Below are 26487 nucleotides of genomic sequence, written 5' to 3' on the forward strand. Positions count from 1 at the left end.
CAGACCTGAAGCTTCACATCCCTTGGGGGTCTGTCCGGATGTCCCAGGGCCCAGGTCATGTACTGGAAATTTCAATCAGTGACCTAACATGTTGATTGTAAATGACCTGCCATTGTTGGTTTTAGTCATCAGTCACTTTTAAGGTGTTTTCACTACAGGAAAATCATGAAATTGTTTCAGATTCCAGGATCTGATGCAGGTGTACATGGCACATACTAATGGATCCCTTGCCACACGTCATCCTGGCACAGCCCCACTACTGCCCCTGGGCCTGCACTCTTCCAAGAAGTCAAGTTGAAATCCTCTGGACCTCCACCCCTTAAGCCATATAGTCTGGCATTCACTTCTCTAGTTGTTTCCTGGTGGTTGAGTCATCAGAGTCTTTAAAGGAATAATGTCTATACATCATTCTCTGTGTCCTTCCAAGGTCTTGGCATGGGTTTGACCAGCAAGGAGCTGTGGGAGGTCATGCCTCAGTGCCCTTCATTCTCCCCATCTTCCCCTCTAGGCTCTCATCCTCATGCACATCACCCTTGTTGAGTATCTACTGTGTGCCCAACCCAGTTTGGCAAGAAAAAGAGCCAAGAGAAGTGTATGAAATGTTTATTTCCTCAAAGAGCTTCTGGAATAGATGGAGAAACAAGGCATTCCCATGTGAGAGAAACACAAGATCAAACATTCCCAAGTTAAATGTGAGTAAGAGCAGCCCAGAAGCAGGAAGGCAAAGAAGAAAAGGGACTTGAATATAGAGAGGGAAGGTGTCACAGAACAGGAGGATGCAGGCCAACCACAGCTCCAAGTGTGGTTTGAATGTGGCTTAATGGGAAACATTATGTTGCTTGATAAGCCAGGGGCCTCACCATCCTCCTCCCATGGCCAGGTCCAGTGCATGTGTTCTGTGTCTATGCCGGAGGGCCTGGTGAGAGACAGTAGGGACTAGTGGGGACTGTGGTAAGGACAAGGGAGATTTCCTAGTCCAAAGGGGGAGTAGATCCTCTCCTAAGTGTCCACCCAGCAGGACTGCAGCCCATTTTGCCAGGTTTTCTGTTTTTTCAAGAGAAGCTAACTTTTTATATGAAACTAGAGGCCTGGTGCACAAAATTCATGCACGGGGGTCCCTCAGCCTGTTCTGCACCCTCTCCAATCCGGGACCCCTTGGGGGATGTTCGACTGCTGGTTTAGGCCCGATCCCTCTCACAATCCAGGACTGCTGGCTCCTAACCGCTCGCCTGGCTGCCTGCCTCATCGCCTCTAACTGCCTCTGCTTGCTGGCCTGATTGCTCCCTAACTGTTCCCCTGCCGGCCTGATTGCCCCCTAACTGCCTCTGCCTTGGCCCCCGCCACTGTGGCTTTGTCTGGAAGGATGTCCTGAAGATGTTTGGTCTAATTAGCATATTACCCTTTATTAGTATAGATTGGAAGGGCTTTTACAACATTGTGTGAACCAAACTAAACATGTCTGCACCAATCTCTAGCCTAATTGTGACCTCTGGCCTTTACAATGCCAGAGTGGTCCCCCTACAGAATGACATTGACCAGGCAGCCTGATATCCATCCATTCCCAACTGGACACCAGAGCTAGTCTGTCTTTGTGCAGTCACCACAGATGGCTCAGTGGCTCCCAAATAGGTCATAGGAACCCCGCCTCCTCTCCAGTGAGTAAAGGCTGGGGGAGAGAGCTCACCTGTGGGGAAACTGTCTTTCCCATACTCACTGGCTGCTTGCTGTCTTGGGCTAGGATTTCTGAGAAAGCATTTGAGGCAGCTGGGTGGGGGTAGGGGGCCATGGTTTGGGGGACAAAGTAGTGAATCTAAGCACCGTGGCGCCTGTCATTCCTCAGCAGCAAACTCAGCAGCTTTCCTTCCAATTTCATAAATCCAGACCCTTGTGGCTCATGCAACAAGCGTGATGACAAGCAATAATAACTCATAAGAAAAAGGGAGAAATTTTTTTGTCTTCCTGATTCATGCCTCGAGCATGGGAAATCTAGGCATGGGTGGCCACGGATCTTCTTTGGAGCCAGAAGACATGATTTCGGAGATCATGATGCATGGGCTAGGAAGGCCGAGGGGGTCTATCAAGGAGGAGGAAACCCCATAGGGTAAGCCCTGGCCCTCCTGGATGTCCCAGGCTTCTCAAGGGTGATCAGGAGCCTGGACTCTGGAGCCAACCTGCCTGGGTTCAAATGATTGTTGTGCCGCTTACTAGCTCTGTGACCCTGAATAAGTTACTTAACCTCTTTGTGCCAAACTCTTGTTTTAAATGCAGATAATGATAAAAATGATGATACCTTCCATACAGAATAGTGAGAAATACTAGTACTAGTAAAACTACTCATCTAAAGCACTTAGAAGACTCTATGGTGCATAGTAACTGCCATAGAAGTCTTTGCTATTATTATTATTGCTCTATTGCATACAGAAGAGAGGATGCATCTGCTCTTTCCCATATGTAGTCAATGCCTTTGGTTCACTGGGTTGGGATCCACATGGCGACATTATTTCCAAGGGATGGATGCTCACCAATTCTTATGAATTCAACAGGCCTCCCTTTCCCAGGTGAGACTGCATCTCCTCTCTTGAGCACCCATGAAGTCGGGGATGTATGTACCATCCCATCAAGAGGTCTCAGGGAAGTTGAGTGGCTTACTCATGGTGACCCATTAGTTAAATTTTTGTTGCCTTTCAGCAGCTTCTGTTGTTGGGAGTCAGCTCATCTGGAGGATGGAAAGGTGCTTTCTCTCAGTTGATTGTGGCTGGGTGCCTCACCCCTTGTCCCACTAAGCCTGTGCCCTGGTTAAAAACAGAATGATGGCCAACCAGATTTGGAATGTTGTTGAGGGAGAAGAGAGGACTTCCATGTCTGAGTAGCCTGATGGTTTTTCATCTTTATCCTGCTTTCTATGTGGCCCAGAATGTGGGTGAGGAGGTTGTGTGGTGCTATTAGATGGGCCCAGGAACACTTAGGTTCAAGCTCAGATGTAACCACCGACTGGCATGTGAACCTGGGCCAGTAATTGTTTGTCCAGGGCTTTATTTAGTTTCCTAAAAGGCTATGACTAGATCTGCACTACTACCAAACCATGAGCCACATATGACCACTGAGCTCAATTGAGATGTGTAAAATACAATGGCCTTTGAAGGCTTAGACAAAAAAATGTAAAATAGTTCATTAATAATTGTTATCCACACAATAGAATATTATTCAGCAATGAAAAGGAACGAAGTACTGATGTGTACTACAACATGGATGAACCTTGAAAATATCATGCTAAATCAGAGAAGCCAGTCACCAAAGACCAGATGGTGTTTGATTCCATTATATGTAATGTCCAGAATCAGCAGATCTATAATGACAGAAAATGGATTAGTTGTTGCCTGGGGAGTAATGGAGAGTGACCGCTAATGGGTGCAAGGTATCTTTTGGGGTGATGAAAATATTTTAAAATTAGATTATAATGATTGCACAACTCTATAAACATACTAAAAAACATTTAATTGTATACTTTAAATAGGTGCATTTTATAGTATGCAAATTATCTATCTATCTATATAAAAGCCTAAGTGACCAAAACAACTGGAATGACTGAACGACAGTTCGCTATGACGCACACTGACCACCAGGAGTAGATGCTCAATGCAAGAGCTGCCCCCTGGTGGTCAGTGTGCTCCCATAGCCAACCTCCCCTGGCCAGTCAACCTCCTGAAGTCCCTGTCTCCTGGCCCCCGGGCTGGGATGGGGAACTGGGGGTGGGTGGCAGCAGATGCGGCCCCTTTCCCAGGGGGGCTGAGGGCCGGTTCCCTCCGTGGGGCCGGAGACTAACCTCCCATGCCTTGTCCCTCCCCCTGGCCAGTAGGCCCGATTGGCGTGGCTGTGGCGAGGGAAGGAGGAGGTGGGGAGGTGGGGAACTGTGTGGTGGCGACAATGGTGGCGTCAGTGTCTGGTGTCTGTTCCTTCTGCACCCGGCCCAGCGACCGTAGCCTCCTCTCCAGCCCGCCCTGATTGGCCTGGCCCCTATTGGCCCTGATTGTCAGCCAGGACTAGGGACCCCACCCATGCACGAATTTTCTGCACAGGGCCTCTAGTATTTCAATAAAGGTGAAATGATAATATTTTGGATATATCAGGTTAAGTAAAATATATGGTCAAAATTAATTTCACCTGTTGCATTTTACTTTTTTAATATGTCTGTGAGAAAATGTGACCTTGCCTATGTGGCTTGCAGCATATTTCTTTTGGACCGCCCTGTGCTGTATACTCTCGAAGGACCTTCCTGGTTCCAAAATTATATTCTTCCACAAAATGATTCCTAGGTTTGGACTTCTGATGACTCATTTGGTAACATGGCTAAAACCCAACTTGAAAAAAAGTTCATTTGCAAAAATAGGATTCTAAAGAGAAATCCTGAAAGGAAGCACAGAGTCATATAAGGTGAGCCCGAGAGCTGGGCCCGTTACTTTCTCCTGCCCCCATGAGCCACCCACATTCATCTGTAATTGTGGACAGGGCTGTTTTAAAAAATTTATAGTCAGAGCCTGAACATTGGTTTTCTCAATCGATCCTCCTCTTGGAAGGTTGACTCTGAGACTGCTGCTGCCCCGAGGAACAGGCTGTAAATCCCTGGTTGGCAAAAGTGCTTAACAGGAGCCTGGCTGAGTCCTGGCCTGGATTCCTCACATCCTCGTGGCCCAGCTGGAGGCCACCAGAGCTTCTTTTATTTCCCAAAAGGCTCGGTGTCAAAACGCAAAACCCGTGGCCCCCAGTCTCACCTTCTAGGAGGGCTGAAGATGATCCTGGGAAGTGCCATTTTAATTTAGTCCTCCAGGAATTATCCACTGAATACCCATTCTGTTTCCTGCTTTTTGTGGGGTGCTGTGTGGGGTAATTCAGAAGTCCAAGTTTTATGGCTTTGCCGAGAGACTTGTCTCCTGCAAAAACTGGGCAGTATCAGTGTCCATTAAACACACACACACACACACACACACACACACAGCCCAGCCGGCATGGATCAGTCGTTGAGCGTTTAACTATGAGCTAGGAGGTCCAGATTCAATTCCTGGTCAGGGCACATTCCAGGTTGCGGGCTTTATCCCCAGTAGGAGGCGTGCAGGAGGCAGTCGATCAATGATTCTCTCATCATTGATGTTTCTATCCATCTCTCTCTCCCTCTCCCTTCCTCTCTGAAATCAATAAGAGCATATTTTAAAAATAAAAAAAGGATACGTACAAACCCCTGGCTATGGCTTGCATTTCCACTGTGTGGTGGGCCTTCCCCCTTTGCTGAGGGGTCTCTGAGCCCTGGGGCCAGGAGCTCTTGTCAGCCTCTGCGCTCCTCAGCACCTGAACTTGGGTAGGTCCCTGTTAGGAATGTTGTCTCTAAATGATCATATCTCTCTTTTTACCTGTTTACATTTAAACAACTGGTACGAGTGTTCACCAGTTGTGGAGGCCCAGCTGCAGGCTCTGGAGGCTGGCACCACGGCCCACCTGCTCCACCAGCTGTCACCCACATCTCTAAATGGGCTGCTTCCTGTGTTGTGAGCTCTCTTCCCCCAGTTCAAGGGTTGGGCAAGGGCACGGGGAAGTGAGGGCTTTCTGTAAAAAGCCACTGTTAACATTCCTGCAAAGAACAAGGCAAAAACTACTCCAGTAGTTTTCAGGCTTCTTTTTAACTAACAATTATATTCACAGAGAAAGAGTAATGGAAACAGTAATGATAAGGAAGATGTAAGAGTGAACACTTTCCTATCACTTATCCACTAAATATGAGCTTTCCTGAGAATAGTGAGCAGGCACAGAACTTGCATGGAGTGAAAAAGCACAAAGGATGGAACACTTGACAGAGGCCAGGTCTGCAGAAATCAGAGTGGTTTGCTTGGACACTAAGCGAATTACATTGAGGTCCTGTCTCATCCCAGCAAGAATTCATCTAAGATGTGGGCCATTTCACCAGAAGATTCCCATTTTAACATTAGCGCTAGGATCGGGCCTGTTTCACAATTAAATGAGAGTCAGGTACATTTTCTGGGAGCAGTGATATCTGGAGGAGGGACTGAGAATAGAGCTGCTCATGGATACTTTGCCTTTGAGCCAAGTTATTTCACATATTTCCCAGGAGAAGGCTTCTTGCTGATATGGCTTTGCTACCGAGGGGAAGCCCTCCAAGCCCTCCGAGGAGAACATAAGTCACACTGTGGTTTTGGAAGAGGAAGTGAGTGTGTGGCTTGAGAGACCATGAGGCGCTGGGGTGTCCTGCCTCCCACACATGATGTTTCAGGAGTGAAGGCTCTGGCATTCACGAGTGTTGGTTCTGGAAGGTTTGCTTCCACCTGCCGGACACCACCAGGAGATCATCCTCCCCAGGACTGTTGTTGGCAGTGCACTTGGCTGCTGTGTGGGTGCCATGCTGCTGAGGGTCTTGGAAGCAGAGCTGCTGAGTGGCAGGCCCCTTCATGTTTTGGAACCAGCGGAGTTGTGGTGACCGCACAGTGGCCATGGAGACAGCCCCATCTGGAGAGCTTCCTGCACACATGGACCTTGGCCACATTGTGGTTTCTTTCTTTTTATTTTATTTTATATTTTTTATTGATTTCAAAGAGGGAGAGAGAGGGAAAGAGAGATAGAAACATCAATGATGAGAAAGAATCATTGATTGGCTGCCTCCTGCTTGCCCCACACTGGGGATCGAGCCCACAACCCAGGCATGTGCCCTGACTGGGAATCGAACTGTGACCTCCTGGTTCATAGGTTGACTCTCAACCACTGAGCCATACCAGCTGGGCACGTTGCAATTTCTTTATATCACTCTCAGATATTATAGGGGGGTTATTTTTTTAAAAACACACTTTTATTGATTTAGAGAGAGGAAAGGAGAGGGACAGATAGAAACATCCATTAGAGAGAAACATTGATCGGATGCCTCCTGCATGCCCCCTACTGGGGATCAAGCCCACAACCCGTTCATGTACCCTGACCGGGAATCCAGTCATGGCCTCCTGGTTCATGGGCAGAAGCTCAACTACTGAGCCACACCGGCCAGGCAAGGGGGATGTTATTAACATTCTTGTACTGCTGGGACCTTCTGCAACATTATTCCCCCTTGCCATTTATATGAAAATGCTCAACCAGACGGAAACATGGAAAGAACTATACAGTGAACACTGGTATCCATAGATTCTACCATTAATGTTTTGCTAGACTGACAACTTTTTTGGGGGCCAAGGTAAAATCTCTTCATGATTCTGTCATATTTTCCTTTTGAAAACCAGCCCTATCCCTCCTGCACCTCAGATGGAAAAATGGAGGAAAGATTAGGCAAAACAGCTTCTTCCTGCAGCTGAGGGGAGAATCCAGATGAATTTAAAGCAGATGAAGGTAAAGGGAAGATTTCTGGAGTGGGAACTAGAAGGTGGTGTGCCAGGCCAGGCTCTGTGGATACAAAGCCTGTGTCCCTGAAGGGACCACCTTCATTTTGTCAGGACAGTCCTATGCCTGAAGTCTAGCCGAAGGCAGCGACTGGACACATAGCTGGGGACCAGTGGCTGGCCTATATTCTGAGTTCCTGGTTTCTCATCTGGGAAATGGGGATAACACCCATCTCACAAAGCTACTGTACGATTAAGTGAGGTATTGAGATACAATGCAAGTGCCCTAAGCGATGTTTGGCCTGAGGCGGGCATACACAGGGTGGAAAATAAGCACACCTATAGCTTTGTTCAGTGTCCAGCTGAAGATGCATCTGTCTTGTATTTAGGAATAAGAATAGTAGCAAAAGCAGTCATTATTGTAAAGTGTAGACCTGAACCGAAGACAGAAAGGACAGGAGATAAAATTTCTCACTTCACAACCTGAGCATCCTCTGCATGTGTTTGTGGAGAGAACTGCTATATTTGCCTCTGCGGATGAAAATTTTCTGGTTTATTGCTTCCCATAAAAGATTGAAGCGACTGGAGTGCTGTGCTCTGCAGCCCTTTGGAGAAGGCATGCGGGGCATTGTAGCCATAGGCTCACTTGTGGTGCAGGACACGGTCACTGGAACTCTGCCCTCCTGTTCAGGGATGGCCTCTGACATGCACGGATGGACAATACGCTCCTCTTACTCAGTGACTTTCTGTTTGTCATCTGGCAGTAGTGACAGCTCACGCCTGTCATTGGAGAGGATGGGATCAGATCAAGTTGCAGGTGCAGTATGTTTCCAGTTGGAACCAAATCAGGCGGCCCTGGATGCAGGAGCGGTGAGGCAGGGCTTTCCGCAGCACATCGGAAGCCTCCAACCCCTCATGAGGCTCATCACAAGCTTCAGGCTCCTTGTAAATCAGCATCGTTCCCAGCGCCTTTCATGGCTTCACTGAACTTCTCTCAGGCTAGGAATCTTCTCGAAGAGATGGGAGTTTGTCCCAGCGACTCCTCATCTTTTCCTATGCTCGTCTATTGCTGTTTGAGCTGAGGGCCACTAGAACTAGCTGCTAGGCTGCCAGGATGGGGGACACGGGGACCAGTGAGAACGTGTCGAGTGTCATCACTCCTGCTACAGAGTGAAGAAGATTTGACCTGATGGATAGTGGATCCCTGGAAGGGGGATGGGACATCGTGATGAGCTTTCACTGCCTGTATTAAAAAGCTTTGTGTCCTGGTAGGGCTAATATGTGAAACCGTGTGCAACCCTAAGCCGGTTGGAGGAAGGAGTTGTGCAGTAGTAAGGCCCCATAGGTTATAAAGTTGCAGACCAATAGTCTGAACAAAAATCTGATGTTTTTCATTACAATACTTATTATCTTTGTAATGAAAGGTTTAATCTCCTACATCAGTCATGACACTTCATGCCATCAAAACAAAACAAAACAAAAAGCACAAGTCAAAGTGCCTAAGGCCTAGGGTGATTTATTGGAGGGTATTTCTGCAGGTAGGCTAGTGTGATCCATGGGCCAGCAATGTTATCATGATCCAACTTCCTTCTCTCCTTTTCCTCCCTTCCGTATGTGAGCTTCTTCCCAAGGCCACTTCCCCCATGGTGGCAAAAAGGCTGCAGAGGCTCCAGGCATCACCTCTTCACACAGCAGGAGAGAGAGAGATCTGACATCAGCAGCTTTCTCTGGAGAGTGAGAGGCCTTCCTTCCCAGAAAGTGGGAGCAAACCTCCGCTCACATCTCACTGATCTGAATAGGGCCATGTGCTCCTTCCAAACCACTCCTTCTTGCCATGTTGAAATTATGCGGGCCCAACACTTTTTGCACAACTTCCTGCTGTCACACAGTGGGCAAAAGACGAAGGGATCTTGTGAAAAGGACCACAGTATCCCTGCTATCTGCCACAAGGGACATTTGCTAACCCCACCCACTGTGTCTGTGACCCATCTACCCTTTCACTGTCTGCTCATCTTTCTCCCATGTTGGTGATTTTGGAAGAGAGGGGCAGGCTCCTTGTTCCCAGAACCCCTTACTCCACTGTGTGAGTGTGTGTGTGTGTGTGTGTGTACATGAACTTCTCTTCCTTGTTTCTTACCTCTTTTAGAAACAATGGAAGAGGCCTTTCACTTTTCTTTTTTCTTTCTGGTTCCTGTCAAAGGACTTATGACCTAGGCTGGCAGAGACTGTGAAGGACAGAGTCTCTCTCAGTATTTGGCATGAATGGCCTCGTGGCTTTGGGAGAAGGAGTGAGGCTTGAAGGGAAGGGAGCAGACAGGCATGTGAGGAGCACACCACATAGAGGAGCCCGCTGCTAGAAGCACACAGCAGGTCCTAAACAGTGATATTGATTATGGTTTTCAGCAAGTCTTTTCAAGCAGGGAGTTACTGGCAGTCTGCTCTTGTCAGGACGCTAGAAAAGAAAGCCTGATTCCTTAGGCAAATCCCAAATCTGTAGAAATGCACCTGGAGGGTTTCACTGGGGATTAGAGCCGGGGAGGTGTTCTCTCTGGACGAAAGGAGAGAAACGAAGCTGCCATGACTCAGGCAGCCACCTGAAAGGTCCTTCGTGCATCAGCCTATCCCCAATGGCCCTTCCTGTACTCGCTCCCTGTCTTTCCTTTCCAGTTGATGGATCTGTGACTCGGGACTGAAACCCGAGAGGACATGGATTCTATCTTTCTTCTCACTCAACCTGGTGACTCTCCTTTGGCTGGCTTTGGTTTCCAACTTGGAAAGGTACGAGCAGTGGGCCACAGAGTAGGAACAAATGAAAAGGAAGTGGCTTTGTGTGTAAATGGACACCGCACAGTGTCCTCAGTCCTGTTCTTCTCACTGTGAAGCATCCAGAGGATACTTTAGTTCTGGTGTGAAGTTCAGTGTTGAGAGACGAGAGGAGAAAAGGAAAACATTGTTAGAGAATCTACATGCCCATGGTATCTTCCTACTTGCTTCAGGAGACCTTGTTTCCAAGGTTACCTTCAGTGGCTGACATCATTTGGTGTCCCTTGAGACGGCCCCTCAGCCCTCTTCGGGCTCCAGCTCCAGCCGCAGTGGGCGGTTCAGTGTGAGTGCAGACTCTGTTGCCCTGATGGTGCCACCTCAAGCATGGGCCACACGTCCTTCTACTTCCTGGCCCAGGGTCTTCCCCAATAGGGTGGGAGCTGGCTTGGCCCATTCAAAAATGCAGCCTGGAATTTGGGGAAGCTCCTGCTCCTGGGGCAGATCTGAGCTAGTGGGGAAGAGAGCCACCATCCTTATCTTTCAGGTGGACTATTTTGCATCTCTGTGCTTCCATGAGAACTGTGTCCCGATTGCCAGCAGCAGCCTCCGAAATGCACCCTCATAGTTCCTCTTTCTCTTTCCCTGTTTTGCTTCCCGGTCTTCCTCACTCCTTCCAGTCATCCCTTTCAGGATAAACTACTTGCATGCAAGTCTTTTTCTCAGACTATGCATTTGGGATAGTTCCCAACATTGCAAACTGCCACTGTGAAAAGCAGTACTGCAATTTCACAGTGGCATTGAAGTTTTTGTTTGTGTGATCGGGCCAGCCTCTGTCTGTCATATGGCCCAGGATGGCAGGGTATTTGGGGACCTGAGCATAGATTGTCTCTCTCCACCATCAGGGAACAACCATCAGCCCTTGCAGACGGTACTTGAGCTCCTTATGCCCCATAGCCATCTTAATTCCGACAGTGTTCCCAGTTCTCTTGCAGCATATTACTTTGATTGATAGAAGGCATTCGGGAGCTTCTATTTTCATGGCAGAGTGGGGGACATTTATGCAGAGAAAAGAAAAGAGAGAGCTCTCTGCTCAGCAGTGTGCCTGATGGACCCAGTGAAGATGAAGGCAGGTTGGTTTGGGGAAGAACTACCACATTTTACATGGGGTGGGATAAAAAGTGGAAGCATGTATCAGCGAGGAGTTTGTCAGTTTCTGTTAGATAAAAGCCAACCCCATCTGGCTCAGGCTAAAAAGGGAATACACTGAGATGTGTAATGAGAAGGCCATGATTAGTCTGGCTTCGGGTACCCAGGAGCTGAAATGTGATGTCCTTAGGACCTGAGCTCTCTTTGCCTCTTGGTTTGGCTCTGCTCACCTTGGTGTGTTACTGCATTCTTAGACTCTAAGCCTCCAGGCTCTCCTCCTACTTTTTTTTAAATTTTTATTTATTTATTGATTAAGGTATTACATATGTGTCCATATCCCCCCATTTCCCACTCCTGTACATGCCTTCACCCCCCCTGCTGTCTCTGTCTATTGGTTATGCTTATATGCATGCATACAAGTCTTTTGGTTGATTGGGGTGAGTCTCCTGGGATCTTTGCTTTGATTGGCTTGGCTCAGTTATGAGCACATCTCAGAACCAATCATCTGTAGGATGTGGGGTTTTGTTTGGCCTGGCTTCTAGTGAGTGAATGGACCTCACCCTGAAGAGGTAGACTGGGTATGGAGAGGGGTCATTTCCCAAATGAAAATCTGAGGTTGATTCAAATGAAAGGAGAAGGGATGCTAGGAGGGAGGAGTGTGGGCACCAAATTTCAGTGTAGTTTTAAAAAATTAATTTTCCAATGGAGATTTAATGAATTCCTCCTCTATGCAAGTACTGGGGGCCACTAAGAGAAAACTGCTGTTAGGTAGCTACAGTCTAATGGAGGAAATGAGGAAGGTATGTGTGTAGCTGGAATAGAATGTGCCATCTGAAGTAGTAATCTCCACACTGTTCTTATGAATGTAAATTTATTTAGCAATTATGTATAATAAATACTATAATATATTTTGTATTCACATATATTTTATGTGAATATAAAAATAATGCTTGGATCTAATTTTGTATTTATACTATATTTTTCTGTTTAAAAGAGGGACCCCAACATTACATAAGCTTCAAACCCCACCAAACTTGAATCCACCCATGATTTTTAAATACCAAGAAACATAACCCTGGCTGGGTAGCTCAGTTGGTTAGAGTGTCATCCTGATATGCCAAGGTTGTGGGTTCGATCCCTGGTCAAGGCACATACAAGAAGCAACCAACGAATGCATAAGTAAATGGAACAACAAAATCGATGTCTCTCTCTCTCTCTCTCTCTCTCTCTCTCTCTCTCTCTCTCCTTCCTCTCTCTCAAATTAATTAAAAAATATAAATTTAGGAGGAAGAAAATAAAAATAAAATAAACCATTTAAACATTATATTTGTTAATAGAACAGAACAGAGCATTTCAATTTTACTAAAGTATTACAATTTTTAATATAGTTTTATTCTACGAGTACTATTTTTTTGAGGACAATATGATTGAATATACTTAAATCATTTTTTTGAAAATACTAGTTCCATATTTTGAGATACAGCTAATTGAAGGTCTGTTTATTTTAACTTAATTTAAAGTTCAGTTTAATATTAAAGTTTAAGGGCTGTTCTCTCTGAAATGGAGAATTCACCAAGTTACATAGATCCCATGGAAGAAAAACATCAGAGGCTATGTTAAATCAAGATGTTCATTTTTTCCATTTTATCTACCAGTTATGCAAAGACTTTTGCTATCACCTTCCCATTGTTCCTGGTTTCCTTTGATTAATCTTGCAACTTTTGAAAGGTGTTATGTTTACATATTTTTAATAAATAGGTCAAAGTTAGTGAAACTCTATTTGGAATGTTTTTATTCAGATTACATAATTCTGCTTCCAAGTTTTAAGGTGGAAAGTATGAATGTTTTATATGCTGCTGGTTTTTGTCATTCGGGGAAGGGAACAACACACTTTTTAAAATATTTGTTTTCAAAATGCTCTCTTCATAGAACAATTTTCTGTAGGAGAGTTGCACTTTTTTACCTGGTTGATAAAATACCACTTTGGAGGATGTGTGTGTGTGTGTGTGTGTGTGTGTGTGTGTGTGTGTGTAGGCATGTGTTCTCTGAATACTAGTATATCTGTTAGGTGCATATTTAGCCGGTGGCCACGTCTTCTCAGAAAACGTTAGCATATTTATAGCCGACATCTTTTTATAAAAGAGAAACTCATAATTCATCTTTAAGTTCAACAATTTAAAAAATACTCTTGTCAAAATATAATCAGTGGACATCTGTATAGTATAATAAGATTTTATGATTATGTCCCCATCTCATTTAAAAATAGTGTAAAGATTTTATTGTTTCAAAATAATATCTGCAAATCTGCTTAACTGAACCCATATAAAGTGCACTATGTTGCAACCTCTGAAAGCAAGTGAACTCAGAAGGGCTCCCTGTTCATCCTGCACTCCTCGTTCAGGCCTCTCACCTGCTATGAATGAAAGTGCCATTATATTAATTATGGTATATGCTGGACTCAGGGTGGGTGCTACTGTCAACCCATATTTTAAATATTAAATGAATATGTGTTTTTCTTATTTTTAGAGTGGCATGTGATACAGACATGGAGGTTCTAATATTTTTTCCCCCTGCTCTCTAATATGGCCTGTAGCTCACCCACCCACAGAACACTGTTAGCCTTTGCTTAGATGACTCTGCTGTAGATTTTTTTTTAAAGACTTAAAATCTAAGTTCAAGGGACTTTAGAGATCAATCATGCATTTAACTTGCACATACAGCATCTGAGATAAAGTGATTAAACTTCAACAGCCCAAAGCCAGTGACAGATCTGGCACTAGAATCCCATCACCAAATGCCAAGATGGTGGCCACCCATGACCATACGCTCAGGTGCCTTTCCATGTGGATCTCACATATTTTTTGAGCACTTGAGTTGTTTTTCTTTAAATTCTGCTTGGGGGGCCTGGCTGGTGTGTCTCAGTGGTTGAATGTTGACATAGGAACCAAGAGGTCATTGGTTCAATTCCAGGTCAGGGTATATGCTCTGATTGTGGGCTTGATCCCCAGTAGGGACCGTGCAGGAGGCAGCCAATCGATGATGATCCTCTCTCATCGATGTTTCTCTCTCTCTTTCCCTCTCCCTTTCTCTCTAAAAATAAATAAAAACATATTTAAAAAATAAAGAGAGCAAAGAGTAAATTCTGCCTGGGAGTATTTCTATGCCAACAGAGCAAGGTCACTTTTCCTTTTTAGGAGGGCTTGGGGCTGGTTTTTAGTATTGATGATTCTTCCTAATTTCTTCTACCAGAACTACTGACTGTCTTCCTTCTTCCGCAAGAAGGAAGCCAAAAGAGAACAAAAATCAGAGAAGCCCACCTTCTTCTGTGTCTCATCAGAATGTGTGATCACCTCTCTCTCAAGGCCATTGCCTTTTCCTCTGTTTCCCTTGACCCTGCCATGTTTTGACAGAATTTGGTTTCTGCCTGAGTTCTTGACCTTGGAACAGGAATATTCTACTTATGTGATTAGGCCTATTCTTAGTCTAGTCACAGCCACATGTGGCTATTTAAATTTACATTAATTTACATGACAACAGAAATTAGATTTCTTTTTTGGACTACCCACATTTAAAGTAGCCACATGAGGCTGGTGGCTACCATGTTGGGCAGAGACCATGTTGGACACCTCCATCACTGCGGAAAGTGCTTTTCCATGGCACAGATCTAAATGGACCCTGAGGTATTGGGGGTTTTTCTGCTTTTTAAAATGTGGGAAATTATCTTGGGGAGCATTTTAGGAGTTCCTGTGTCTCCAATTAATTTCCCAAACTTTCTCGACAGGTTGGATATTGGGCCAGCTGACTGAAGAGAAAGCCTCACAGAGCATTACAAGTAGCATTAAATGAGTCACCACTGTCTGAAAGGTGATTTCAGTGTTGGAACCAGGCATCCACATCACACCCATTGGGTTGTAGGTGCACATAGTGCCATCTGTCCCTGTTTTTCTCCCTACTTCCCCCTCTGTCCACCCTATCACCCCTTGAAGGCCATTTTTGTTGTGAGGCCCATTGCATAGCCACCAACACAGATTTTGGTGCCGAATTGGCTTCCTGTCTTTGAATGTGCAGGTGGGATAATAAGAGCAGGTTGGGTGTTGGTTGATACGATGTCCCTGCTGCCTGAGAAATGTGGCTTATTTCACTCCCCATCATCAGGTGCAGTGGGCACATGACTTTAGTATTTGCTCCTGAGTGCTGTGTAACAGTGAGACCCAGCGGGCGCCCACTTTTGATGGGGGTTAACTGTAGGTCTGAAGAGTTTAGCTTCTCTGACCCACAACGGGTCAGATCATCATCCTCTTTATTTCCAGAGGCTTCTAGTCCATTGAGGCTACTCTGGATTTGCTTGGAGCTACTGCAGAGTGCATTGCCTGGGACTCCTGCAGTTTCCTTTCTGAAACACAGCCCATTTGGGATGCACATTGGCATATGGTGACTCAGACCCTTTCATTCATGTGTGTCTTCATTGAAATATGTGTAATGAAGATCCTTAGAGTGTTGTTTGGACCAGCAGCACTGGCGTCCACTGGGAACTTGTTAAAAATACTGAATCTCATAGACCTACTTATCAGAGTCTGCATTTTAATAAGGTCTCTAGGTGATAGGCATGCACGTTAAAGTTGAGAAGAAATCCCATGTTGAATATTGTGTGTGTGTGTGTGTGTGTGGGGGGGTATTGATTGATTGATGGAGAGAGGTCTAGAGGAGAGGAGAGGGGTCCTCTTGTTTTCTTTCTGATGAGGCCAGTGAGGAGAGACCTTCAGGAGAAGGCCAGAGCTAGGAGTTACTACGGATTGTGAAATCTGGAAAGGGATGGGGCAGAGAGGTTGCAGGATAGCCTTTGTGGTGCAGTGAAGGGCAGGGGAGGCACTGCCAAGAACTGGGGCTGACTCCTGCCCCTGATGTGTGCTTATATCAGGAGGGGAGCACCTGGGGTCCTTGGAACCAACCCATTTGCTTTATTTAGCGGAGCAATGAAGAAAGGTGGAGCTGTTTTGAAAAGAGCGAGCTCTGAAACAGGCTGCTGGGGACCTGATCTTTCCAAGCCATTGAAAGGTATCTGAAAGGCTGCCGGTGAGGCAGGCACAGGAGGAAGTGTCTCAGGCGGCCAGGCAGCACTATGCATGCTGAAGCTCCACCTCTGAGAGGGCTGTAGGGCTGTGTGGAGCTCGCAAAGGGTCTTTCTGGTCCTTGGGATGTTGAGGGGTCCTTTCATTTTGGACTTCAGAGACAGAGAGGACAAGCTGAACACTGCTGGGAACTTTGAATGCGCACATGTCTGTGGACAAATGAGGTCGAGGTCGTTAGTGTGGGGTAGCAGAGCTGCTCAGACTTTGGTGGGCACTTGAGCACCTATCAAAACACAGTCTCACGCAGTAGGTCTGAGGTGCAGTTCCATCAAGCTCCCAGGTGATGCTGATGTGGTTGGTCCAGGGACCACCCCTTGAGGAGTAAGCTGTAATGCAAACAGTTTGGTTCAGGAACCCAGAAAACCTGGATTCTGATTCAGGTCTGCCACTAAAATTCCTGGGCCTATCATTTAAACTGAACCCCTTCGTCAAGGTTGAATAACCTGGGGATTTTTCCTGGAGATTCAGCTCTTCCCTTGCGGATCCCATGATTACTTCCCAGTCATTTCCAGATCACGGCTCGAGTGAAACACGATGACACCATGGCTGGAGAGCATCCACTATGTTTTAGGCCAGAGAAGCACAGTGAAGAGAAAAACACAGGGAGGCTGGGCCCTCCTGGAGCTTAGGACCTGTTAGGGGCTAGGGAGGAGTGATACCACAGTGAGAGTCGTTGTTCTGTCCCTAATATGTGCTCCTTCTCTGGGAGTTTGTAATCTGGAGGCTTCTGGGGGGTCTGAGAAGGCTGCCTGGAGAAAGGGCTTTCCTCTGGAAGCAGCCAGGGGCTACGTGGACTCCCTCACCTTTGCCTCCAAGTCACAACCAGATCTGTTGTGTTCTACCCAACAGTCATGGCAAAATCTGCGCTTGGGGCTCTTGGCTCACGCTTGTGGGTTGGGTGCTTTGGGCAGTCCCTTGTTCCCAAGGACAGTCTTGTAGGGCCTTGCCCAGCCTCGGGGCACTGTGCAGGGGTCAATGTCAGGAGCGAAGGAAAGGCAGCAGCAGCAGAGATTTGAGGGTGGGAGAGTAAGGAGGTGGTTGGGCCTTTCCTTTTCCCTCCATGGGTGCGTTTGCACAGGGACTGGGAATGGGGTCAGTTTCTCCCGATGCGGGACACATGAACATCACAGGTCACACAGCGAGCCTGGAGCCCCAGCTGCTTCATGATCCCTCCCTTTCTTTTTCTACAGAGGCCTCTACTTCCCCCACAACGCCCCCAGCAGCAGCAGCAGGCTGGGCTCATCTCTCTGGGCCCTGGAGTCTCCCTTTGCAAGTCCTTCCAGCAGGACTGCCCCAGGGATCTGGAGACTCCAGTGTACCCCATGCAGATTCGGGCTCCACTAGCCCCGAGATCTGCATTTCTAACTGGCTCCCAGGACTTACCCCTCTGCTGCTGGGAAAGCAACACAGAGCAGGGGGGCGGGACAGCAGAGGCTGTGCCGGCTTCGGTGGGGCAGGGGGCTGGGGTACTTGTCCCTCTCCCCTCTGAGTAAAAGGAGAGGCCCATCGGAGGGACCGAAAAACCTCAACTTTCAACAGGCTTTTCCTCTTGACGCTGAGATGTATGCTTTGTTATGGGGATAATGTTTAAATCTGGCTTGAAGCTGCTGCCTGTGGTGCCATCGCTGAGTTGGAGAGCATGATAGGGACACTTTGGCCCAGTCCACTGGGGTCTTAGAGTCGCCCCCACTGGATAGGGTGTGTGAACAGCTAGAGAGGTGGGGACATTAAATGGGGTCTGTGGTCTCTGCAGCTCTGAGCTCTCTGGATCTGCCCTTTTCCGTCTTTCTGGAGCTCTGAGGCAGCAGAGGGCCCATGCACAGCCCATCTAACCTCTGGCTTCCTCCAGTCCTGGTGGGTGTGGAGAGCTCGCAGCCTCCACAGTTTGTGCTCCTTGTCAAGGACCAAGAGCAATGCAGAGGGACACGCCTGTTTCAGCTGGAAAATCCGTGTGAAATGCACATGCAGAAAGCCAGTGCCTCCCGTGTCCCACTCTTCACCCACCCAGAGGGAGAACCACCTGGTGCCCCTTCCTGAGACTGTAGGGGTGGAGTCAGGATGGGGGCTGATGACAGAATTGTGTGGGGGAGGCAGATTCGCCCCTGCTCACTGGGTTCCAAGAAGGCAATCTGCTGGCTTCAGGCTTATGCAAAACGGACCACCGACCCCAGGGTGAGGCCCAGGGTGCACGGAGTGGAGACAGCTGTGTAAACCGCAGGGCGGGGTATTTATAGCCTCGGTGACTGAGCCTGCCTCAGAGCCAAAGTTAGTTACTGCCTCCACTGGCTCAGGCTTTTGTGGTGTTAACTGTGTTGCATTAGGCATTGTGAGACTTAGTTTCCTCATCTGCAAATGGGGCCTGTTGCCCTGGTCCTCTGAGTGTTTTAGAGGGGTGGTGCCCGCCACCCCAGGTTTCAAGAAGAAATGCAGAATTCCACTTCTCAGGGAGGGGACAGTTAACAGGACCTCTCACAGTGAGGCTGCTGACCCCACGAGGCCACTTTCCTGGGCTCCCAGAGCTCTGGGACAAGGTGTGACGTGCATACCTGGGCTTGAGTCCCAGCTCAGCCACTTAACCCCGTCAGCAGTGGCAGTAACATGGCCCAAACACCCTGTGAGAGCAGGGAGTGGACGGTGCAGGCAGGCTACTGGACACAGAGGTGAGAAGCATGCAAGGTAATTAGGATGACACTGCAGCAAATCTGTCCATCAGCTGTCTGTCCACGTGTGTGAAGGAGTTAATTCCTCCACAGAGAGCAGGCAGCCCCACCTCTCCACTGGATGTGGGGCTAGTATTTGGGAAGGATGGAAGCCTGTGGGACAAGGGTGCACAGAGGAGAAAGTCTTAGGGTGAAGGCTGGCACCTTGGGCACTCAAGGAAATTCATTTTTAGTGTCAGAAATCCTTGGGTTTTCCAAGCCCCAGTTACAAGGAGAATTGGGGGGCGGGGGAGGGGTGAGGCAGAGAATGAGGGAGGAGGGGGAGAGAGAGAGAGAGCAGGAGAGGGTAAGCACACAGCTCTGTAATGGAAACTTGGCTCCCAGCCTCCACTCTCTTTCCTTCCTTAGCATGTGGCTCAAGTCTCAGGTTGAGAACTTCTTCCCCTTCTAGCAGGCACCCTGTGCTAACTCTACGGCCTACTTCTGCCCCACCCTGCCCCCTCAGAGACTGCAGTCCTACAGGCTACCTCTGCTCACCAGTGTGGGGCATGGAACATGTGAGCCTGCTGCCTCCGTCTTTATGCCCCCTCCTCCCCCTCCCCCCCGGCTAATTAGGCCAACATGCACTTCCAGGGCCCGGCAGATGAGGAGCCAAGAATGCAGTGGACAGGGGCCAAGTGTTTTTGTTGACATTGCTCAAGTATAGCTTTGTGGAGCAGTCTCTGCCATAGCAGAGAAAGTCGGAGGAAGCCGGAGATGATGAGGGGAGAGCAGTGGAAAAACCAAGTGTGGCCACCCCTCCAAATATTTTCTGCCTTCCTCACTGCCCACCCTCTGTCCTACTTCCCTAAATCCAAGAATACAACCCTCATGTCATGACCAATGGGACTAGCTTAGTCTCTAGGAAATCCACACTCAGAGGAGCATTATGTGTCCAGTGGTGTTTCAGAACCATTTCCTTTGTTCTTTGAGATGCTTTCATGGGGCAGTGTCATGCGTGGCTGTGTTCCTAATAGTATCTGAGGAAACAGCCTTCTTGAAAGTAAGTCCAGTAAGACTCTCCTCGCCCTAACCCGTTTTAAGGTGCAGGCTGCATTGCTCTGTCTTACTGTGGCTGAATGATGCAACCAACTGAATTCTGTCCTTTTCAGGACCTACCAGACTGGGTTCAAATCCCATTCTGCCCCTTTGTGCTCCCTGTGTGACCTTGGTTGAGTTTTTTTTAACCTCTCTCTGCTTCAGTTTGGAGCTAATAGCTCACAATAATACTGTTGTAAGGTGAAACATGGTGAAGAAAGGAAAATTCTTTGCAAATAAATAGACACTCAGTAAGTGGAAGTCATGATCACTATTAAATGGTAGTTGATGTGAGCACGGATTGGCTCTGATTGACTTATTTACTCTAAAAAAGGTAAGTTGACCCCAGAACTGCCTCTTCCTACCTCACCAGGAATTTTGTGAGAACAAATGAAATGGGATATAATATTGTCCCACTTGGCTCAGTGGGAAGCGAATGCAGTGCTTAGTTTTCATCATTCTCATTTTCTCAGACTCTGATCTCTGCATTAGTGGTCAATGGTAAAATATATTTTTGTTGAGATAAAAGTTTGTAGGTTTTGGAATCCAGAGGTACTGCTTTAATAGTCTCTAATTCCTGAAGATATTGAATCATTATGTAAAAAAAAAAAAAAATCCTCTAATTTTCTGCTACAATAGCTGGCTTTATTTATACATCTCTTAATTGGTATCAGCTTTTCTCTCACAATTACAGAACCATGGAAACTTGGCCTAGGAAAGAACTTTGGAAGTCATTGGAAGGGACACTCTTGCTTCTTTGCAAATCTTTGCATTGCTGTGTCACCAGGCACTTTTCTTTGACCCAGATTACGAGCACAGTAGAATGGCCAGTTTGTTGGTCCATAGCACAACTCTGCCTTTGAATCTCATGCAGGCGGGCAGATGCCTTTGGTGCCCTGCCCACATCACTTTGTTCTTACCTCTTCATGCACACTGGCACTGTTCAACTGTTAGCACCTGTATCTCATTGTCCAGGGCCTTTTTCCGGGCACCAGAACCTCCCTTGGACATGTGGCAGGTTGGAAGTGCCAGGGAATTAGTATCCTTGGGAACAGCCTTCGGCCAACAGCAGACCAGGAGTAGGTAGATAAATACGTAAGCTCCCTCACCCCTTGGGTGTCTGAGATACATGTCTACATTGGCACCCACAGCTTTCCAGAGGGTTCAAACTCTAGTTGATTTATTTTGGCAACGCAGATGACATTCACCCTCGGTTGGCTGGCTCCCTTTCCCTGTCCCATTTCCCTATTCCTAGATCACCCCTCCCCCTCACCCTATATAAACCACCTTGACTTGAATCTTTGCCTCAGGGGCTGCTTCTTCGAAAACCTGGCCTGAGACAAATAGGATGTCTTTCTCCACAATTTCAGATTATTTATGATATTATGGTATTAAATTCACATTTTAGGGTTGCTTGTTGGATTTTAATGCCACTCACCTTATTGTTTCTTCGTGAAATTTTGAAAAGTTTTTCTGTGCTTGTCAATAGTCTTAATCATAAGAATTAACCGTTCAGGTTAACCAGACTACACAAATGCCTGCTTTATCCTTGAATTATCTTTGGTATTATCCTCACATTTTTGGCAAACCTAATATATGTGGCTACCATGTAGGTTTTATATTTCTGAGTCTAAAGTTATCATTTATTGTAGTGAAGTTAGTTAAGTTCCACAGTCTACTTTTTTTTTTTTAAGAACATACCTCAGGGCTGGCCAACATGCATAAAGTTTAATTAGATATCTTGATAATTTTACATCTGGGAACAGTTTTCTTTTGACTGTGAAAACCTCAATGCACGAGCGGCTGACATTTTTGTGTCTTGTTGGTTTAGGTGAGATGTCCACAAGCATTATGATTTTTCAGAAACTTCTGTGAGCCTCACTTTATCCATCCACAAAATGGGAATAATTATTTTGATATGTGCTTACTGAGCATCTGCTCTGAGCCAGCAGTCATTAGGTGTTGGAGGAACAACAGTGGACAAAGTAGACAATGTTTGTGTTCCCCCTTTCTTTCCCAAATGATGTCATGAAGTACAAATTCAATAATGAAGGTGAAATTATTTAGGAAACTGAACCACCATGGAAATAGAGAAATGCGTATGATGACCTTCAGCTTTTCATTGACTGTTTCAGAACACCACATTGATGTGGCTGGGTGGGGTGTACGCTCCAGCCTTTTGTGAAGACCATTGCACATTAGGCTCTTGTCTTATATTTAAATCCATTTTCTGACCACCGCAACTCTGGAACTCAAGAGGTTGCCATTGTGTCATGTCATATCTTGATTTAGTGCCAAGCCACTAGAGAGAGTCACCTTGGCTTGCTGCTCCCACCTTCCAGTGGTCCCCTGATGTCCAGCTTTGTTGTTTCTTTGCCTTTGTCTCCCTTGATTTGTCCAAAGTTGTCAAGGCTATTGGCCACTCTTTCTGTTTTGGAATTCTCTGTCTGCTCATCTTCTGTGGCACCATTTTCCTCGCTCCTTTCCTTCCATTCATGATCCTTTGATAACTTCTTTTCCTATACTTGCTTTCTGAAAGAATCTTGAGTTCCCCATAATTTCTTGTTCCATTCCCTTCTCTTTAGTTCCCTCTCCTCCTTCTCTGGGAGACCCCATTCATACATGTCTCATACTGTACCCTGTTTGCTTATGACTCTCCTGATGCTCTCTGTCCCCAGAGGCATTTGCACCCATGTTCACATAGGCAGCATGCCTCCCTTGCAAAGCTCCACATGCAATTCAGACTCAACATGTCTTTAATAGAAAACACACTGCATTCTCCCTCTCATGTACTTTTCAGTCTCTGTTCTGTTTCCTGGCACTAACATCCCCCGGTCATCTCAGCACTGTTCAATGCGTATCCCATTCACATATTCAGTGTTCTACTTTTCCTCATTCCTGCTTTCATCTCTTTTTTATGGAACTCTTGCTATGTGGTATTCAAGGCCTAGGCTCTTGGATGTCAAAACGGTGTCTTAGCTTGGATAACCCTTCAGAAGCGGGTCCTGATCGAGTGTTCAATTGCAGGTAGTTTTTTTGGGAGGTAGTTCAAGGAAATGCTGGTAGGAGAGTAGTTGCTGGTGGGCTGGAGCCAGTTATACTGACTTAGTGGACCTAACTGTGCCCATCTCTTCCTAAATTCATGTCCAGTGAGGCCATGTTGGTAGCTTGAAATAGGCCATAATAGGACTATTTACACCACAGAAATTGGCCCATGGCCATAAATGAAGACTCCCCATCCCTCACCCCCAGAATTGGTTGTTAAACATTTCTCAGCATTGTTTTGGGAGCAGGGAATTAAAACAGGGAAGGGCAGAGTCAATAAAGTGTGCTTTATCATGAGAGTTACACTGTAAACAACTAGAGTGGGATCCCAGTGAAGAAAACTCTGGAATCCAGGTTATAATATACACCTCAAAGTCATCCCACTGGAGCAGTGAGGTATTAATATACTACTTCCTACCAGTTACTGGCTGAGGGCTACCTTTGAGGCCCAGTAGGATCCAGTAGCCAGTGGAAGTACAACAGTAAGGCCTATGGTGGTACAGGAGGTATAGGTAATGGCTGATTAAGACACTGAGCACCCAGATTAGTAAAGGCAAATTAGTGATGTGTGGTTATTATCTTCTTCTCCCCAGACCTTGACTTCATGGATCTCATAGGGGAAGACCGACAGTGGACGTTGGGGAGGAAGTTAATGCAGGTGAATGACACTCTGACTTTAGAAGACACGGACCTTCGGAGCAGCAAGAACTGCACTGAACCAGGTAACTTGACAGCTGCACTTTGGGCAGTGGCTGCTGTTTTCTCTGCTTTTGTCCAAGGAAGAGCTGGATGCCATGTTTTTTTCTTTAAATTCTAATCCAGAGAGACTTTAAGGACATTTAGGGCAAATGTCTAAGAAACTCAAAGGTGAGACCCCAGGGGACTATGCAGGTGTATTTGTACCTCTGCATTCTTTTCTTAGGGCAGCTGAAGAAAAGGTAAGTCAAAGTCATGGTAAATACAGTGATAGGGAGCCTAGTCATCACCTTTGTTATGGGAAATAATGGAGTCAGACGTGACATGGTGACCAGCCCCAGGATGCTGGGTTCAGCTATGCCCTGGACAGTGTGATAGAGGGCTTGCTTCTGTTTGCTGGTGTGGGAGCTGTGGTTTAGGGAGGTGAAGTGGTCTCTCTGTGAGTATAATTGCTCACTGTATCAAGAAATGCCTTTTTCAAGGTGACAGATATAGAAGAATAATGCACATTGAAAGCCACTGTGAGAGAGGAAATGACTCAGTTTACAGGTAGAAAGGAAGATGTCCAGGTTTTTATAAAGAGCATGAGCCCAGCACCTGCTGGTGTTGGCAGAAGTGGGGGCTGGGAGGAGAGGGAAAGGGAGGAGAGGAAAGCTTTAGGAGGGCAACGGGGGGAGTAAATGAGAACCCATCATGTTGTGTAGAGCTGGTCCACGAAGAACAAGGACCGAGCAGGCACATTCTTGATGTCCGCATCTGTGGACTATGGGGACTGGACTTGATTTCTGGGGTCCCTGACTCTGAACCAGATTTTGTAAGGAAGGCAATCTGCTTGAACCAGGAAGGGTCTTGTTCAATCCCTAACATATCCAGGGCCTGCCCAGAGCCTCTCTCTTTCACTAAGCTGCTTGGACCAACCCAGATGGTTGTGGCCATTCTGCTTTTGAATGTTTTGTGTGTTTTTTTAATGTAAAATGTCTCTCACTGCACTGTTTAATATGGGCATTCAATGGTCACTTAATTAAAATGAATTCAAATTACATACAATTAAAAATTCAGATTCTCAGTTGCACTAGCCACACATCAAATATTCAAGAGCTGTTTGGGGCTCGTGGCTACCATTTGAACAGCACCAATCATAGAGCATTTCCATCGTCTATTAGATAAACTGGTCTAGAAGGTCCATTTGTCTCCTGTCTTTCTAGCTCAAGGATATAGCGTGGATGTGTAAATCTGAGAGCCCCATCTCTAATCTGGGTCTTGGGATTACACTCACCTGGGTCTTGGGATTACACTCATACTGGCTTAGAAACTTGGAAGCTGTGGGCTTTGGGCAAAATGGTCATGTTCTCTAAGCCTTTGTTTGCTTCTCTGTGAAACTAAGTAATTATTTTAACCTTTTACATTTGCTCTGAGAATTGGTAATGAAGTAATAAAGTATTACCAGCTTAGTGCTCTGCGTATGGTAGCTCCACAGGAGGAGCTCACTCAGGAATTCCCTCTGTGGGCTTGGGGCACCCCTCCTTCCATTGCAGGCAGGTCATGAAGTTCCATTCTCCAGCCCCTCCTCATGGGAATGGGCAGGTACTGCACGTCTGTTCAGTCAACAGGTCACTTCCTCAGGTGGCCCAGGTCTGGGCAGTCAGCTAGGTGTGCAGAGAGGCTCAGGCACCACCTTCAAACACAGACAGGTTGGAAGATCTCACTCAAGGCTCCTCTGAGGAATCCCCTGTTTCTATAAGGATATGATCAAAACATTGCCGCAGACTCACATCACCACCAATTGTCTTGGTCTTCTTTTCAGAATACTGTCAGAAGACTGCTTCTCGGTGTCCACAGAATGGATATTTTATGAAAAAAGTTGAGAATCAAAGCACTTGTGAGATCTTGATTTAGAATCAAAATTTAATAGTATTCCTCCTCTTTACCTCTAACTGATGATAGGGTGAGAGGAGCTGGAATGAGCCAGTGGCAGGCCCATTCTCAGCATGCTGCCCAGTTTCCCTGGAGAGGCCAGAGTGGCCCTGTATGCAATGAATATTACTTCTACTAGTTAAATGTGGTGGTGTCTGCTCTCAAATGTCTTAAATGTAGGGACTAGGAAGTGAGTCAGATGGATTTTAGACGGACCTTCTTCCTCTTTGTGATGATGTCAGCTGAGCAGTCATGATGGTGATGCATCAGGGTGCCCCGTGTGCTATTTACTCAGGACCTGAGCCCTTGGGGTGCCAGCATTTGCCGTGACCAGGTGAGTAATGGTGCCAGGTCACAGGAGTTAATTAGGCTCTTGTCATAAAGTGCACCTAGTGCTACTTGGGATGTCACAGGGCTTCTCAGACTATTCTTAGAACCCCTGGCTTTAGATGCCATTAGAGTAGGTAAAGTGTATTCTCTGGGGGATGGGGCTGGTTTGCTCCCTGGATGTCAATTTCCTCACCTATGAAATAGACCTGCAACTGGTTTATCTCTCCGATTCCTTCCATTGCACAAATTTAGTTATGCAAGAAATTTCCAGAACAGTCACAAAAACTTTCACCCCAAGGTGCCCCCACTCCACTTCCCTTAAGAACTTCTTTGTGTTTCCATGTCATACCACAGTCCTCCTTT

General features: G+C 46.6%; 1 protein-coding gene across 1 annotated transcript in view; it reads left to right on the plus strand.

Annotated features, from left to right (window-relative positions):
* SLC24A3 (solute carrier family 24 member 3) overlaps positions 1-26487 on the plus strand; it is a 506585-nt gene that overhangs the window by 58885 nt on the left and 421213 nt on the right. Inside the window, exon 2 of the mRNA XM_080684770.1 lies at positions 23778-23906. Within this exon, the coding sequence (XP_080540896.1) occupies positions 23778-23906 (129 nt within the window). The remainder of the gene's footprint in view (positions 1-23777; positions 23907-26487) is intronic.

Source organism: Plecotus auritus (genome assembly GCF_963455305.1).
Source record: "Plecotus auritus genome assembly, chromosome: 8".
In the NCBI taxonomy this organism is placed as follows: Eukaryota; Metazoa; Chordata; class Mammalia; order Chiroptera; family Vespertilionidae; genus Plecotus; species Plecotus auritus.